The following is a 17,762-nucleotide window of genomic DNA, read 5'->3' as shown; positions in this document are numbered from 1 at the left end:
GATAAAAGGATGAGTGGAGGAATTCAGTTTCAGTCGAAACTCGAGAGGCCTTACATTAAAATGCCTTTGGATATAATTTCTATGGATATTTGATTTTTTTTTTTGCCTTAGGGTTGTATGAAAAAGGACACACAAAGATGTGAACCTTGAAGCATTAAGGCTTTTTGAATTGGTCCTGTTCTTCAATTTTTGTAAAAATGCATATGGTTGACTGAATGGTGTTTGGTCTCAAAATCAGCTCAATTTTGCTATTATGTGAGAATAAATGTGTATGTTTGAATTAAATGTTCAGATCGTTTTCAGTGACATTGAAGTGATTCTTGAGAGCGTCTCTGTGAAAGAGAAGGGACTGCAGGGCAGGTCATGATCAGAGCATACGCACGCACTTTCTAAATGTGTCCATTAATCATAGGGTGTAGTTTATGTTAATAACATCTTGTAAAAATGTTGCCCGTTTACCTTCAAGTTCATTAAATGTTTACATGTTATGCACTTTGCATCCAGGATCTCTTTGGTGACACAATTTAGTAAATTAGTAGTGTATGTAACAAACCATTGCCTTTAATACTTAAATTAAGTGTGGCGGTTAACCCTTTATTGACCTGAACTACTGCATCCAACTGTAGTAAACGGTACATGTCACTAATACAAGCTTTATAACCAATAACCACTAGGTGGCGCATCTGAGAAATCGGCAGCACAGAGAATCGGGCAGCATTCATACATGTTACATAACCTCGGAACCCCGCAGGGCAGGTCCTAGTACCCAGTTCCCAGAGCCCTCCACACAAACACGCACAGCTTCTCTGGTTGTCATGCTTCAAATGTCTCTTCAGCTGCATATGTTCTAGTGGATGATAGACATACTCCTTCGTTGTCTCATTAAAGGACAGATGAAATCCATCTAATCTTATTCATTGTGTCTTCAATGACAATGTGCAGGCCATATGGAAAGATATGAATGATGTAAGTCTGTAGGCTACTGTACAGAGTTTGACACGGGGAACACTGGCTGAGGGGCTTAAGTGCTCCTCTCTCTCTCACTCTGGCCCGAGTCAGATGTCAAATTACCATACATCTTTCACCAGCAGTCCTGTCCTGTTAGATTTGAACATTCCACACCTAAAGAAGCTTTTCTGAGGTGACCTTATGTGTAAGAGTATAGCCTATCATTCTTGTCCTGTTGGATGTGAACATTCCTAACCTAGAGAAGCGTTTCTAAGGTGACCTTATGTGTAAGAGTATATCATTCTTGTCCTGTTAGATATGAACATTCCTAACCTAAAGAAACGTTTCCAAGGTGACCTTGTGTGTAAAAGGATATCAGTCCTGTACTGTTCGATCTGAACATTCCTAACCTAAATTAACTTTTCTGAGGTGACCTTATGTGTAAGAGGATCCGAGGAGCGTCCATTGGTGCTTACAGCATCCATTCATGTTTCAGCCCCTCAAGAAGTGTTCAGCAAACTGGATTGCTGTAAGGTCAGATTACTTATTTAAGACATTTGTTGCGGGTCACAAGGGCAAAAGACTGTTACTCTGACTCTGCATCCTGCAGAATTGCTTCGCTACACAACAGAGCTGGTGAAATCTGATTCTTTGAGGGGGGCCATATTGATACGTGGAGCTAACGCTAACCAGAACAGGCTCAACTGCCAGTAGGTCACCTGGCTCCACAGCCATGGCATTACAGTCCAGTGCTGTGTGGAGGAGGCTACACTCCTGAGATCACTACACTAGCTGGTCAAGAGACTACTCCAGAGTGGAGGCTATACTCTTGAGGTAACTAGACTAGCTGGTCAAGAGACTACTCCACACTAGAGGCTTACTCCGGAGTTAACATAACTAGCTGGTCGTGAGACTATACTTATGAGATAACTAGCTGGTCAAGACAAGACTACTCAACAGTGGAGGCTATACTCCTGAGATAACTAGACTAGCTGGTCAAGAGACTACTCAACAGTGGAGGCTATACTCATGAGATAACTAGCTGGTCAAGAGACTACTCCACAGTAGAGCCTTGCTCCGGAGTTAACATAACTAGCTGGTCATGTGAGACTATTCTCATGAGATAACTAGCTGGTCAAGAGACTACTCCACACTGGAGGCTATACTCCTGAGATAAATATCTGGTTCTGTGACTTCTCCACAGCTGGGCAAAACTAACAGGCTGGTCTTCTCAGTGATGGAGTTTAGATGTTGCACTCCTTTAGTTAGAAGATCAACTTTCGACATCACTTTCAGTCCCTGAATGAGAAAGAAAATGAGGGAATGAGGCTAACGACAGTGAAATAAGTTTTGAGTAGGAACACTTGAAACGTCTAGCTAGCACCACAGGAAACTGAACATGCAGGGATGATGAAACCAGTCCAAACTATTAACTCTCCGTCACCTACTGGCTTTACACAACCGGCACTACTTATTTAATTTGCCACCCTTGTGCCCAAACATTCCCCTGGTCACGGCATAGCACAGGGTGACAGTGCATTTAACGGCCACTAGAGGGCATCAGATAGCACCGGCTGCAGCATCATAAACAGAGATAAGCCACCACTCAGTGCTGACGACTTGCTCAATGCATTTCAACGCACTGTTGACAACGCCTTCTGTATATCATAACACATTCATCTTTTTAGCACACTTTACCTTAAATATCATTGATGAACATATGGATATTTAAACGGAGGATTAAGTGTCTGTGTGACTAAAATTACTTGACTTGCGCAAAGTAGTGTAGTTCAGCTAACGTACACAAGGGGGCAGTGCAATACAATGATCGCAAAGATGCTTCCCTACTTTACCCATTCTGCAGAATTATGAGCTACCTATTGATTCAGCCTGCCACAACAACACAGCACAGATATACTCGGCACTTTAGACTGAAAAACATGTACTGCTAAACACTTAAGACTCCTCAACCCCACAGGATCTTCGGTGCTGCGAGTCTCATCATGTTTTATGTTACACAACTGTGTCCAGAGGTGAAGTAAATGACTACGCTCACATCTTTTGACACTGAGGCTTTCAAAGATGTTCTTGTAGGATAGTGCCACTTCATATCTCACTTGGTATCCATCATCTCCCACACCTGTATGTTGTCGCAAACACTTTTACAGATGAATAGCAATTAATAACAGATTACACAGAAGTTGTTTTTTTAACTTCTAACGCAGTTCTTCATGGTAACCTGCAATATCTGTAACATTTTGTCTGACTGGTCAGATTGAATGTTTGAAATAAATGTATATATACACAAACACTAGTGTCGACTCCCTCTGACATCATCATGGCTTCGTGTCTCCTGTGATCTTTCTGTGACATGCACCTGTTCCTTGGCAACCACAATGACCTCACGGTGGCTTCACAGAACTCTGACACTCAGGCAAAATAAATAACATTCGCTTCCAGATTATGACAATTTATGTAGTCTTTATTGTCATTTTATACGTCACTGTTACATTGTATTCCAGTGAAGTAGTAGTAGTAGTAGTAGATTTGAAAAGGATGTTAACTCTGTCACTCCACAAGAACACAAATACTGATGTGGAAGACCAGAGAGGGGTAGAAAGCTGCTGAGATATAACAGGTTATGTACATCCCTGTGTCGTCACCCTTCCAGGCAGGCCTGTAGGCCTCCCATCAACCAGGCCCAATAACTAGAGCTGCTCTGCCCTTGGGGACAAAAGTGACCTTTACGATGACCATGAGCATCATCTCTCTTCTTCCGCCACCCCCCGTGTGTGGTCTCACCGTCCACCACTTCTCTCCCATACCCTAGCAGCCAGCTTTCAACTGACGATGACCAATTATGTTTTAGAATCTATTGAAAAAAATAAACTAACTAAAAAACCTAAACAAAAAAATTAAAGTAACAAAAAGAAAAAAAAAATAGATATTTACTGTACAGCTACTGCTAACAGAGGGCCTAAGAATCTGGCCTTATACTAGATTAAAGTGCTAGAAGAAGCAACCCACCAATCCACACATCATATATATTTGTGTATATATATATATATATTTATATAGGAACAAATCTACTATTTTAACATTAATGTACAGGGTAATATACAATATATTTGTAACAGCTGAAATATCAGCACAAAAAAGATCACTGTCACACATAACGGCAACATATATATATATAATTATATATATTTATATATAATCATATATATAAATATATAATTTTGTAATATATTCATGAAAAGAAAAAGTATTTAACACGCCTCAGGCTTTTCAAATGATAACCAGAAAAGCAGTTGTTTTTCGTAAGGACGTTAAAAGCTTTACAAGTTCTCTCCGAAAGAACAACAAACGAAGAACAGGGAGAGACCAAGTGCCCGCCTGGATTATTTGAGGTCACGAGACAGTAATTTTGCATATTCCACAAATCTATTGCGACACATTACTGTCTACAAAACAGTGCGCCTGAGCCTCCTGGACAGAGGCTTGCGTTGACTCCACACACACGGACACCCACTTAACAGAACGTCACGACGATGGGTTATTCTGCCGAAGAGCTACGGATGTGCTTTAGACACGGTGTGCTATGATGGTGGACAACAGAAAGACTACAATTTCACGACACTTTAGTATTATTATCTTCATCATCATCATCATCATCTTCTTCACGTCTTTTTTCTCAACACCTCAGAAGAAACAGGAGCTGTGAACGCTTTCTCTACGCGGTTCCCCCGCGGTTCCCCCATGGTTCCCCCACGGTTCCCCCATGGTTCCCCCATGGTTCCCCCATGGTTCCTGCTGAGGTTCCTGTTCGCCTCCCAGAGCCTGTGATGTTCCACTGAAGAGCAAAGGGAATGTATTTTTTTTCTTCTAGCCTCTGCACACATTAGAATTGCATTAGTGACGTCCTAAATCCTCCTCCGGTCCCAAAGGGGGGGCTAAACCTGGTTCTTCTCTGTTCTGATCTCAGCCTGTGGACTACAGCAGTTCTCACTCGTCTCCGTCCTAAACGCGTGCCACCATCGCATCCACGCTATGTCTCAAAGCCGCGCCAGCGGCGCCTATACCCACGGTTGAGAGATGGCTAACGGCTAGCCGGACCAGGGCACAGCTAAAGGCCCCTCCCCCTCCCATAAACTCCCCTCTCTGCTCTTGACCCTTGACCCATGACCCTGAAGCTGCGCACGGCTTGAACGAAACGCTCACACAACGAAGAAAACTGTTTTTTTTTTTTAATAAAGTAACTGGACGAAGAAAAACCCTGTTAAGATGCGGGAGGAAAAACGGACGACAAGCATTGTGACGGTATGCTTCCTTCACAGGCTTCTTGGGAGCCCAGGAGGGGACGTGCAGTACGGTTTTAGGAACGCTGCCGTTCGCTGGAGAGCACCGAGTCAGTCCGCTCTCCCCTTTCCTCCGGTCGAAAAAAACCACCCACCCCCCGCGCCACGCCACCCGACCCGACCCGACCACACGTTCACTCGAAAGACCAGATCTCGATGTCCTGCACAACAAAGTCCTCCTTCTTCGAGAGCATGGGGTTCCCAAATGTCGCACAGGTGTGGCTTCTGCCGTGGTACAGGTCTCCGTCTAGCCACAAGCCGAACTCCCCACTGCAGAACACAAGAAAGAGTGTAAAGAACACAGAAGTCTTGGGGTGTGTAGGCTATAGTTGCCCAATTGGGGAATGTAGGCTATAGTTGCCCCTTTGGGGTATGTAGGCTAAAGTTGCCCCTTTGGGGTATGTAGGCTATAGTTGCCCAATTGGGGTATGTAGGCTATAGTTGCCCCATTAGGGAATGTAGGCTATAGTTGCCCCATTAGGGAATGTAGGCTATAGTTGCCCCATTGGGGAATGTAGGCTATCACAACTAGGGTTTACCTCACTGTGTTTAGTAGCTGCACTTTGTTACATTACCAGCACACACAGCACTGAAAAAAACTGACGACTCGATGAGCCTTTATTTATGTATTTTTTTCCTAACACTGCAGTTGTTCACCTCACCTTCCACCACCAAACGCCAGGGAGTCCATATCTCCTTTGATGAAGAACAGATTGTCTCCAGTCCACTTGTAGGCCTGGGGAAACATGAGGGACAGGGCAGAGTTACAATGACATTATATTATAGGGTTTCTTGAAACATGGAGTGTGTGTGTGTGTGTGTGTGTGTGTGTGTGTTTGTGTGTGTGTCTGTCTGAGAGCGAGAGTGTCTGTGTCTGTGTCTGAGAGCGAGTGTGTGTGTGTGTGTGTGTGTGTGTGTGTGTGTGTGTGACAGTAGGACTACACAGGCCAGCAATCCCAGGGTCACAGACTCAGTTCCCTGGGACACCTCCACTGTGGCTGACGGTGAGTACACGAGAGGGATGCAGGTCTGCTGTTTGACCACTGACTATTCCCTTCATGCTCCACACAGACATAGACTTAGTGCGCACTAGATAGGGCGCAGACTGAGTGCACACTAGATAGGGTGCACACTAGATAGGACACAGACTTTTCCCTTCATGCTCCACACAGACATAGCTTCAGCAGAGCTTCAAGGCAAATGAAACAAAGACAGGGCTGAGATAGAGCTCTTCCTGAGAGGCCACTATAATGTTACTGCACTACTGAGTAAAGGACGGGAAGACACTGTGGACATATGGCACACAGTGGAGTTACTGCACACTAGAAAGGGCGCAGACTAAGTGCACAGACTAAGTGCACACTAGATAGGACACAGACTAAGTGCACACAAGATAGGACACAGACTAAGTGCCCACTAGATAGGACACAGACTAAGTGCACAGACTAAGTGCACACTAGATAGGACACAGACTAAGTGCACACTAGATAGGCTGCAGACTAAGTACACACTAGATAGGGTGCCGACTAAGTGCACACTAGATAGGACGCAGACTAAGTGCACACTAGATAGGGTGCAGACTGATTGCACACTAGAGAAACAATACAACAAGAAACCAGTGGGACTCTTATTTACAAAAAGCATTAGAACGGCACTGTTGTTGTTTCGAGAATATCTACAATAGATATGCGATGATCTAGTTGTTCAACGACTATCACCAGCTGTGTCTAATATTTACACTGTTCAAAGAGAAGCTCAAAGCTCTCAGTGCTGAGCTGGGATGCTAATAATAGTCTATTTACTCGAGCTGGCTTTGCTAGAGGGGGTATATTTCCTGGAGTGTGGGACTTCCTCTACTGGTACACATAACATTAAAAAGAAATTAATCTAAGCAAAAGATTGTATTAAAAGAAAGTGTATAATGGGGAAAAAAATAAGCAGACCAGTTTTAAAACATCTGAATACTGCTTTCAAAGAGGGACATTTCAAACAGTCTCCACAAGTGGGTAATATCAGTCGTGTACAAGCACACAGGGACGCACACCAACACAATGTAGCAGTGTAATAGTGCACTCCAACTGGAATCAATAAAACTGATTATCAAAGTAACTCCAGGCATACATTACCTCAAATTCCGGGTAGAACGTGAACAGAAAGGTCTCTCCTGTTCCGTAGAAGCCCTCGCTGACCTTAAAGGGGTTTGACGCCAGTGCACCAAACACCTACCACACAATGGTCAAATAATAAAGTAAGTCAGAGGACAGGAAAACTTATAGTGCATACCTCAATTAAAAAAAAGAAAATTAGAAATATTCTCTAGGCAACAGTTACCATGGAGATCAGAACACAATGAGCTCCAAAATGACTTAATAGAGGGCCAGATGTATCAATCTTTAAGTACAATTTGCCGTAGAACCATGTTTACTCAAAATCCCACACTTTGTATTGGGAGGTAAAACTCCATATAGAAAAGGAGCACATATGGACCATTTAGTCTACTTGCAGCACAGTTAATTCAAACAACCTGCACATTATAAATACTATGGGAACGCTAACTCCATGTGCAGTACAACACCTCTTTTTCCGGCAAGTATCATTTCCTAAATACCGTTTTATGGATAGAAAGGTGGTCAGCAAGATTTCATGTGTGCGTAAGTACACAGTAAGTTCTAGTGGGAAAAGATCTCTCACAAATGAACAATCTACATCTGCCTGAGGCCTTCAGAGGCAAAGACTTTTATGTTTATGACAGAACTCCCCCATTTAACATTAACAGCACACTGATGAACACTTAAACAAACACAGTTCGTTTTCGTTTTTCAACTCTTGGCCCAGTTCAACTGAAAGGAAACCCGTCACAGGGCACTGCCCAAAACCAAACCATTCTTCTGTGTTTCTCCTTCTCCTTCTCTTTTAAAGCATGTTATATATTTGAACAGGGGCCAGACAAATATCGACATATGATGCATCCAAACAGTGAACATTGAGAATATTCTGCATGGAGTCCTTATAACTGTGCCAGTCCAAGAAATTGCTCCTTGAATTGGAAAATTGATTGATTGACTGATTGATTGATTGAACTAACCTGGCCGTCACTGTCCTTGATGACCAACAGCACGGGGGTGTCTAGCCCCTGCATGACTCGATACAGGGTCTTAATGCTCATGCCATGCTTGGCTGTGCCATAGGCCAGAGTCCAGGGGTAGCCAATGGTCCTGGGAGGGAGGTGCTTAGCAAGCTACAAGAGAGGGCAGAGAACAGAGACAGGTGAAGAGACGGGAGGCAGACAGGTGAAGAGATGAGGGTCAGACAGGTGAAGAGATGAGGGGCAGACAGACAGGTGAAGAGACGAGGGGCAGGTGAAGAGATGAGGGGCAGACAGGTGAAGAGATGAGGGGCAGACAGACAGGTGAAGAGATGAGGGGCAGACAGGTGAAGAGATGAGGGGCAGACAGACAGGTGAAGAGACGAGGGGCAGGTGAAGAGATGAGGGGCAGACAGGTGAAGAGATGAGGGGCAGACAGACAGGTGAAGAGACGAGGGGCAGACAGGTGAAGAGATGAGGGGCAGACAGGTGAAGAGATGAGGGGCAGACAGGTGAAGAGACGAGGGACAGACAGGTGAAGAGACGAGGGGCAGACAGGTGAAGAGACGAGGGACAGACAGGTAGAGGAAAGGGGAACAGTGAGAAGAGAGACGTCTGGTTACTCTCCCCGAGCTCAGACAGGGCAAAGCTATCAGCAGGCAATTACAGGAGTGTCGACCTTTCCACACAGGCAGACGTCAGACTGCATGACCCAGCATGAAGGTTGCAACAAAACAGTGGCACACCTCACACACACACACACACACACACACACACACACACACACACACACACACACACACACACACACATACACCCCTTTGGGTTAAGTCACCCTGAGTCCACAGCTTGCATAGAATTCCCTTTAAATCAATCAGATTACGACGCCTCATTGAAACCACTTTAAGTGATTTGCCAGCCACAGAGGATAAGGGCACGAAGAAATCCCTGTGCGTTGGCATCTGCTCTACAAAAGGATTAGCCTGTTTCACTCAGGCCTCCTCCCATAGCCTGTGACACTTGGCACACCTCAAACCTCAGGGTGAACAGAGTCCAGTTGAACTACAAGGTCAAAGTGCAATTTTAAAGCACAATGGACAAGGACCGGTTTGTATATCAGAGACGTTTAGACAAATAAGGCAATACATAATATAAGATAAAGAAATTCAGCCTACTATGTCAACCCTTATTCAGCAGTGACAGTGTAGGTCTCATGTGCATGATGTAAACATTAATGGCACCCTTTAAATGTAGATCAAGAATGGCACCTTTTAAAACGAGATCAAAAATGGCACCCTTTAAAACGAGATCAAGAATGGCACCTTTAAATCGAGATCAAAAATGGCACCCTTTAAAACGAGATCAAGAACGGCACCTTTAAATCTAGATCAAGAATGGCACCTTTAAATCTAGATCAAGAATGGCACCCTTTAATACGAGATCAAGAACGGCACTTTTAAATCTAGATCAAGAATGGCACCTTTAAATCTAGATCAAGAATGGCACCCTTTAATACGAGATGAAGAACGGCACCTTTAAAACAAGATGAAGAACGGCACCTTTAAAACGGGATCAAGAACGGCACCTTTAAATCAAGAGCAAGAATGGCGCCTTTAAATCAAGATCAAGAATGGCACCTTTAAATCTAAATCAAGTATGGCACCTTTAAATCGAGATCAATAGAAGAGAGGGTGCTTGGAGGAAGCAGCTCGTTGACAATGGACTGATCGATATTAGTCTGGCTGCTACATGGAGACCCCCCTTCCCCCACGCTGCTTTGTGATGGTGTACTTAAAGAAAGAGAGAGTGGTGATGGTGTTCTTAGAGGAAGAGAGAGTGATGATGGTGTTTTTAGAGAAAGAGAGAGCGGTGATGGTGTACTTAAAGAAAGAGAGAGAGGTGATGGTGTACTTAAAGAAAGAGAGAGAGGTGATGGTGTTCTTAGAGGAAGAGAGAGTGGTGATGGTGTTTTTAGAGAAAGAGAGAGAGGTGATGGTGTTCTTAGAGGAAGAGAGAGTGGTGATGGTGTACTTAAAGAAAGAGAGAGAGGTGATGGTGTACTTAAAGAAAGAGAGAGAGGTGATGGTGTTCTTAGAGGAAGAGAGAGTGGTGATGGTGTTTTTAGAGAAAGAGAGAGAGGTGATGGTGTTCTTAGAGGAAGAGAGAGTGGTGATGGTGTACTTAAAGAAAGAGAGAGAGGTGATGGTGTTCTTAGAGGAAGAGAGAGTGATGATAGTGTTTTTAGAGAAAGAGAGAGCGGTACCTTTTCAATCTGGTCGGCCTCCAGGAGGTCGCTGGGCTCGCTCAGGTTGGGTCTGAAGGTCTCAGGCTCCAGGGTAGCTGTGATGGAGCTGCCATTGTTGGGGTTTACTTCCTCCTTGGTGGTGATCTAGAGACAAATATCAGCTATGAGTACGACACGACACACACACACACACACACACACACACACACACAAGGAATAGCAAACAGCGCAGATGTTTTCCCCCCCTTTACATTGGTAACTACAGCAACCAGAATTATGACTAAGCCACTACAGATGACAGAGAAAACTATAACATGTCAATTCCTCACGGTACGGGATGCCAACAGGGACATTCTCCGCCAAGGTTGAGGAGCTGCCTACCTTCTGCATTGCTCTATCGAAGCCCGTTGTCGGTAATGGTTACTCTAAGACTTTTGAGTTTTAAGTCTGAATGTATTTGTTTATTCAAAAGATGAGAGAAACCAAGACCACAACACGAGACCCAACCAATGCAAATGCTGGCACTGTACAGGGAAGGAATACAAACTAGATGCAAAAACTGCCTCCCATATTCTGACGTAGCAACTATGAGGGAAAACGTCCTACTATCAAAGGGATTATTTGAAGCGTAAGTCTATACATTTCAGTCATGGGGTAGCTCAATATTTTTGCATCAATAGGCCTAAGAACTAAAGGAGACTTACTGTACACTATGAATGCTTGCTGAAGAAAACATGCGGCCAACTAAACCAAGAAGTTAAGTACCCCCCGGGAGTACGCTCCGTGTCTGGCCTGGGAGATTTAGCGAGCGGGTGGAAGTGCTTTAGGTGCTTGGCCCTGTGTGGCCTGCGGCGCGCTCAGGTTACTCAGCCCTCGCATCAAAGAGAGAGTGTAGTTGAATTACCGCCATTGTCTTCAGCAAACAATCCAGCCGCGATGCAATCTTAACTTCCGCCCCCGTTCACCTGTACCTCAACAGCATCAATGCCCAGTGGCAGTTGAGCCAGCCTTCTGTCACAAAGAGGGCCATTCATTATAAAAAAAATGAACATAATTAAAATTCCGAAACGTTCCGAGAGGGCCAATGCGAGCTGGACAGGCCGTGGTCACCAGTGAGCTGACAATGGTTACCTTGGAGATAGGACTATCAAGGAAGTGACCGAATGACCAGTCTAAACAGAGAATGTCCCCATGATGTCAACCTATTGGGGAAATGCGGCCAATTCTGGCGTCACAAAGCGTTTCTTGAGGCAACCTACAAACTAGAATCTAAAATCTACAACGACTTAGGGGGGGTGGTCACCAGTGAGCTGACAATGGTTACCTTGGAGATAGGACTATCAAGGAAGTGACCGAATGACCAGTCTAAACAGAGAATGTCCCCATGATGTCAACCTATTGGGGAAATGCGGCCAATTCTGGCGTCACAAAGCGTTTCTTGAGGCAACCTACAAACTAGAATCTAAAATCTACAACGACTTAGGGGGGGGTGGGGTCTCTAAAAGCGAGCCTAGAGGGGTGGTCATCGCACTGAGCACCTGAAGCCGCTTGCACAGGGCGCGCAGATCTTCGCTGTTTAGGGTGTCAATCCGCCGGTGGTACTCAGTCAGCGACACTACCTGGTGTAGAGACAGGGGGAAGAGGAGGTGTTACCGTGGTGATACCGTGTATCAGATGGAGGAGAGAAGGAATGGGCAGAGCAGAGAAGATGCAGAGAAGACGGGAAAGATTGAGGGGGGGGGGAAAAAAGAGAGAGAAGAAAAACAGATCCTGGGCCGGCTAAAGCTCTGCATTCTCCAGCTCAATCACGGCACATCTCCAGATGCCCTCCAATCAGCAAGCTCCGTTTGGACCGCCTCGAGAGAGGGGGTGCAGTTCACCTCAAACATGGGCTATGCCTGCATCAGTTCCAAAACTTGAACCGACACAGAATCGATGAGTGAGGCTTGAGCCGCGTGTGTTTTGCATGGTTGTACAAGAAAAAATCTCAACACGCAAGCAACAGAGGCAAACATACCCTCCGAGAAGTGAAAACAAGGTTGTGTGTACACAAGGTTGTGTGTCGCATCATGCCAAGGGTATTGGCTGGCTTGCAAAAAGCCGCCATGACACTGACGACAGCTGACTGGATCCTTTCATTCTCAGCCAAGTTACGGCGTCACATACACACCTGATTTCAACTTGTGACTTAGGTGTTATGTTACATCAGATCCTGAGCACAATTTAACAAAAGGTCCCTTAAGCTGATCTGCCATATCGGAATAGGGGGCAAATATCAAGGCCCACCTGAATGTGCATTGAGGATTAAATTGACCTCCAGGCTTTATGGCCTCTGGCCTAACAACGCAGGGTACATCAGCTCCACTGAGGAAGCAGTTCCCAGAGCCAGTGCTTATTCTGAGCCGCATACGCATCAATAATGAACTTTACCAAGCATCATTCTGAAGCAGTGAGGTTTATGTAAGCACCGAGCAGCATCACAAGAATCCAGATGAAAAATGACCCTTCAAAATAACTTCCAGTTTATAGAAGCTGCAGAGGTATACATGCATAAGTGATATCAGGTCTATCTAAATTCTATTACAACTTCAGAACCACAGATTTTTTTTTTATAATGAGCAATCATGATATGTGACCACATCGTTTCGTAAATAAAACCACAACCGGATATGTGCACAGTACTTGTCACCAAAGCCACTAGTCAGGTAAGCTGGGAACACCGGTGTCTAATAGTTTAGGAGTGTAAATAAGACTTTCGGGCAAACAAGTTGCCACTTTACAGCTTTCAATAATTCAAATGAAACGGTAATCAGGACACCATCATGAAAAATGCATCCGCCCCCCTTTCTCTCTTGCGCAATGGAACTGCGGAGACAGGTCAAAAGCAGTGCGTCTGAATGCGGTGGCTCAATCCTTGGATGTGTTCGCTACGTCGTCGTCAACTGTCGCCAAAACAAAGCAGGTGGACGCGTATCGCTAAGGTTGAGATTCCCAGACAGGGAGCTTTATTTTCCACACGACGTGGAAGGATGGTGTTTGGGATTATTGCCATGTTAACGCGCGGGGTAGATAGTTGAAGACTGTCAATAAGCCAAGTTAAAGACCTCATGTTTGGTAAAGCATCAGTCATACGTGATATATTACTTTGAAGGCGAGCTATAATTTAATACCATTGTTTTAATCAAGGCTTGAGCTATATGTTCAACATTTTTAATGTCAACGGATACAAAACCCTTCGCTTTCGCATTAAAAAAAATATACCTTAATTGCGTTAACTCCTAATTAACACAAGGTCAACACCACCCTATTCTACATCGGAGTCAGGCAAACAAAACACTTTATCTATACTTATTATTCTATAAGTGTAACATTTAACTATCGTGTCGTTAAACCTTCACATACTGACAACTTAAAACCCTCAAATGTTTAAGATAGCACTGTGTGGGTCCTCCTAGGGCTGTTTCTCAAGCAGAGGGCAAAGACATGGACGGCTAACAGTTAAACACATCGGTTATTGTGTATGTCCCGGCCAAAATGACCATCAAACGACAGCTAATCGGTTAGCCAGTTAGCTACAACCCAAAGCAATTCATTATTATTGCTAATCCACTTCCAGAAGTAAACAACTGAGATCTAAATCGTGAGTCCATAACAAAGGCGCAGGACCCGAAACCAAGTAGGATTAGCTACAGGAATTTGTTTTGGCACAGTTTTACAAACACACAAGTGAACAGTTTCTCGGCTAGACATACAACTTGATCGTCACCAGGTTGATTGCAAAAGTTAGCCAAGGATGCTAACTGACTGACTGGCTGGCTAATCAATAATAAATGCACGAGTATCTACTGTTTTCAGAAAGCTAACATACATATTTGTACTTAGGAGTCAGTTGATTTGCTTCTTTCACTCTCCTGGAGAACATTTCGGGGTGAGGCGGGTATGAGCCGAGTTTCACATTCCAGTTTCTTGAAATACACCCACTTGCATCGACGTTGGACCACCAAACATCGAGCCCAGCCAACAAAGTAGAGATGTGTTTTTCAGGGTCTTCACTGAAACTGGCTGACAGCATAGACAGCCAATAGAACGTCCAGGCAGGAATGACGATATTCTATTGGTGAAGCTCTGGAAGTCGGTCCTTTCCAGTGTATTTAAAGAAACAGACCTCACTGTTCCTATCCCAACTTCCCCCTTCAAATTTACGAAAGACAGGCGCATAAATTCGTTAATTCCCATTCTCATTTGCATTAAAACAATCCCGTTTCGTTAGAGAACAGACAGGCATATGCACAGTGCAATAGGCTTAGGCGACAACTTTCTCGTTGGCATGCTATCTTGAAATGCAGCGTTCATGTCTCTGATATCAACCTTTATCAATCCCACACACAACCTTAAAACGTCGTGGCAATAAAAACATTCGCCTCGACTTTTTTTTTATGATCATAAGGCACGAATGCACGCTGCACTTAGTTAGTTTCAGATGTAGGGGTTTGTATTCCATGACACAGCGTTAAGTTAACCTATTCAACTCACAACCACAGTATCGCGTACACTTGCCTTTGATAGGCGTCGCATTAAAATTTTACAGGCTACTCAGATCTTAAGTATCCTCACACTGTGCCTTCAGACTGTTTGACAGTCACCATAATATGAGACAACACAAATATCGACTTGAGCACTATTTGATTCATTTGATATTACAAATGAATATCAAACCGAAGTTGACATCATAGGCACAAGTGACTATAAGAGCATTGGTTCAACAACTTCTCTGCTCATGACTACATGTATGTCAATCCTGAAGGTAACACTAAACAGCCTAACGTTCAACAAATGATCAACACCAAGACGTACCAATCAAATAATGCCATCTATGTAATAGATTTTCATAGATATAGCACTATCTGTTGGTGTCACATCGAAAGGTATGGCTCCACAATGTACAAAAAACAAAACAAAACAAAAACCAACCGAATATGCCATGCATGCATAAATCGGCTTTGCAAACATGTAGTTGTTGCTTTCTTGAAAAAAAAAAGCTCCAATATTGCACAGTCATGCAAAACACAGCAGCAGCAAGCTCACTGTTAAAGGTACACACTTGAACAGAGACTGGGATTTGACTGAGCAGAGTGCACGCTGTCTGTCCGGTCTTGTGAAACATCAACCAAAGACTACAGAGCTTCTGACACAACAAATGTGAAGATGAGAAAGAGATGAAGTGCAGTTTAAACAGCATAGCACCACACACATCTGGTTAAAGGACAACACACACAACAGATAACAGGAAAAACCAAATGGCACACCAATGCAATAAGTTTCAGTGCACATACATGGTACACACTACATGTACAGACTTGAAAACATACATGTGCAAAAACACCACCACTGAAAACCATATTAAACTGTTACAGTAAACACACATTGAATAGGCACACCACTTAGAAATCCACTGTTGTACAGGTAAAGAACATTCAGGCTCTACACTTCACAGACTAACGGTGCAAAAGGTCTCCGGTGTAGTTTTGTTGTGGACGCCGAGGCCTTACCTCCCACTCCTTGTTGTCGTCGTCGCCATCGGTGACGGTAGCTGTGGCGACGGAGGCCTGCTCCTCAGTGCCCTCGAACTCCTCCAGTTTCTTTACCACCATGAAGCCTGGCTCCTGGCTCAGGCCCCCCAGCCCGTCGCCGTACATGTCTGGGCTCCACTGGATGAAGAATACATACAGGTGCTCCGTCCTGGGGGGGCACAAGGAGGGAGGGAGGGGGGGGGGGGGGACTGCTGTTAGAAGATAGTGATGGTGAATAGGTCTGAAACCACTGGAGGAGCTCAATATCACAGATGATTGAGGTCAATTTATTGTCATTTCTTCCTAAATTGGGTAAACAGAGATACAAAATGACACGTAACAACAGCATATACACATGTATGTGGAATTATAACATCAGACACTGCAGTTCATGGCAGTTCAGCAAAACAGACTTTAAAGGAGGCCTCAGTTAGTATTGATACTCATTCCTGCGTTCAAACATTACTGCATGAAATCTCGTTGTGCACGACATGTTTGCTATTTTTAACATTTTTAAAGATATCATCTGGTGTAAAACTACAAGAGCTCAATCTTACAGTCGCAATGTTAACTTCATCTTTCCAGTGATGGGCCATGAAGCGGCACCAGTGGGGTATATGCAGTGCAGTGCAGCACCAGTGGGGTATATGCAGTGCAGTGCAGCACCAGTGGGGTATATGCAGTGCAGTGCAGCACCAGTGGGGTATATGCAGTGCAGTGCAGCACCAGTGGGGTATATGCAGTGCAGTGGGGTATATGCAGTGCAGTGCAGCACCAGTGGGGTATATGCAGTGCAGTGGGGTATATGCAGTGCAGGCGGACAGCAGTGTCACCATGTGACCGTGCGAGTCCCCTGAGTTGAGCCCTGCCGCCAGCTGACAGGCTGTGAGAGCCTGGGAATGTCTCTGTCATCTCGCCTGCACCATTGTCATGATACTCTACGCTGATCTTCCGGGTCGCCACTCAACTAGGTCACGCAGCGGGGATGAGCAGTCTGCCCGCGTCTCGGTGGACAGAAAGCGCATGGCGTAGTGGCATGGCCACGGCCGGCAATGTGCCAACGTAAGGCACGTGCATGTCGCAGCTCGCTGATACATATACTAACATGCATGCATGCACATACATAAAGAATGTTGTGAACACTTGAGTACAGTTGTATACAAATAAATAAATATAGCGCGGCGACTGTTTTCATCAACAAAGAGCTGCAGAAAGGCAAGAGGGTTTAATATGCAGTGGAATTACTTGCCCCTCTTTATCCAATCCTGGGTTGATTCAAAAAGGCCCCTGGTGTGAAATGCAAAGACATCAAGCTAAAAGGAAAGCCTGTTTATTTTGTGAACCATCTTCACTTCTCAACTTGGGAAAGAAATAAAGAAGAAAGAAGCAAAGAATCTCGAGCTGTCTAGAAAAAGTATGAATGCCCTTTTCAGGGAATATTCTTCCCCATCCTGACAAGAAACAAAGGCAGCATTGTACGGGGAGTGAATCACTGATACCAAGGCTCTGATAGAGTCTGTCTATTTCTGGTTTGAAACCCACTATTCCTCAGCACG

At 44.5% G+C, this 17,762-nt stretch overlaps 1 protein-coding gene across 1 annotated transcript in view; it reads right to left on the bottom strand.

Annotated features, from left to right (window-relative positions):
* Positions 1–5,421: 5,421 nt before the first annotated feature.
* oxr1a (oxidation resistance 1a) overlaps positions 5,422–17,762 on the bottom strand; it is a 69,062-nt gene continuing 56,721 nt past the window's right edge. Inside the window, 6 exon segments of the mRNA XM_080857558.1 lie at positions 5,422–5,576; positions 5,969–6,042; positions 7,433–7,528; positions 8,392–8,544; positions 10,655–10,780; positions 16,186–16,375. Of these exon segments, the coding sequence (XP_080713684.1) occupies positions 5,441–5,576; positions 5,969–6,042; positions 7,433–7,528; positions 8,392–8,544; positions 10,655–10,780; positions 16,186–16,375 (775 nt within the window). The 3' untranslated portion in view covers positions 5,422–5,440.

This window comes from Sprattus sprattus (genome assembly GCF_963457725.1).
Source record: "Sprattus sprattus genome assembly, chromosome: 19".
NCBI classification, from domain to species: domain Eukaryota; kingdom Metazoa; phylum Chordata; class Actinopteri; order Clupeiformes; family Clupeidae; genus Sprattus; species Sprattus sprattus.
The sequence above is the reverse complement of the archived record's forward strand: the minus strand, read 5'-3'. Positions and strand labels throughout refer to the sequence as shown.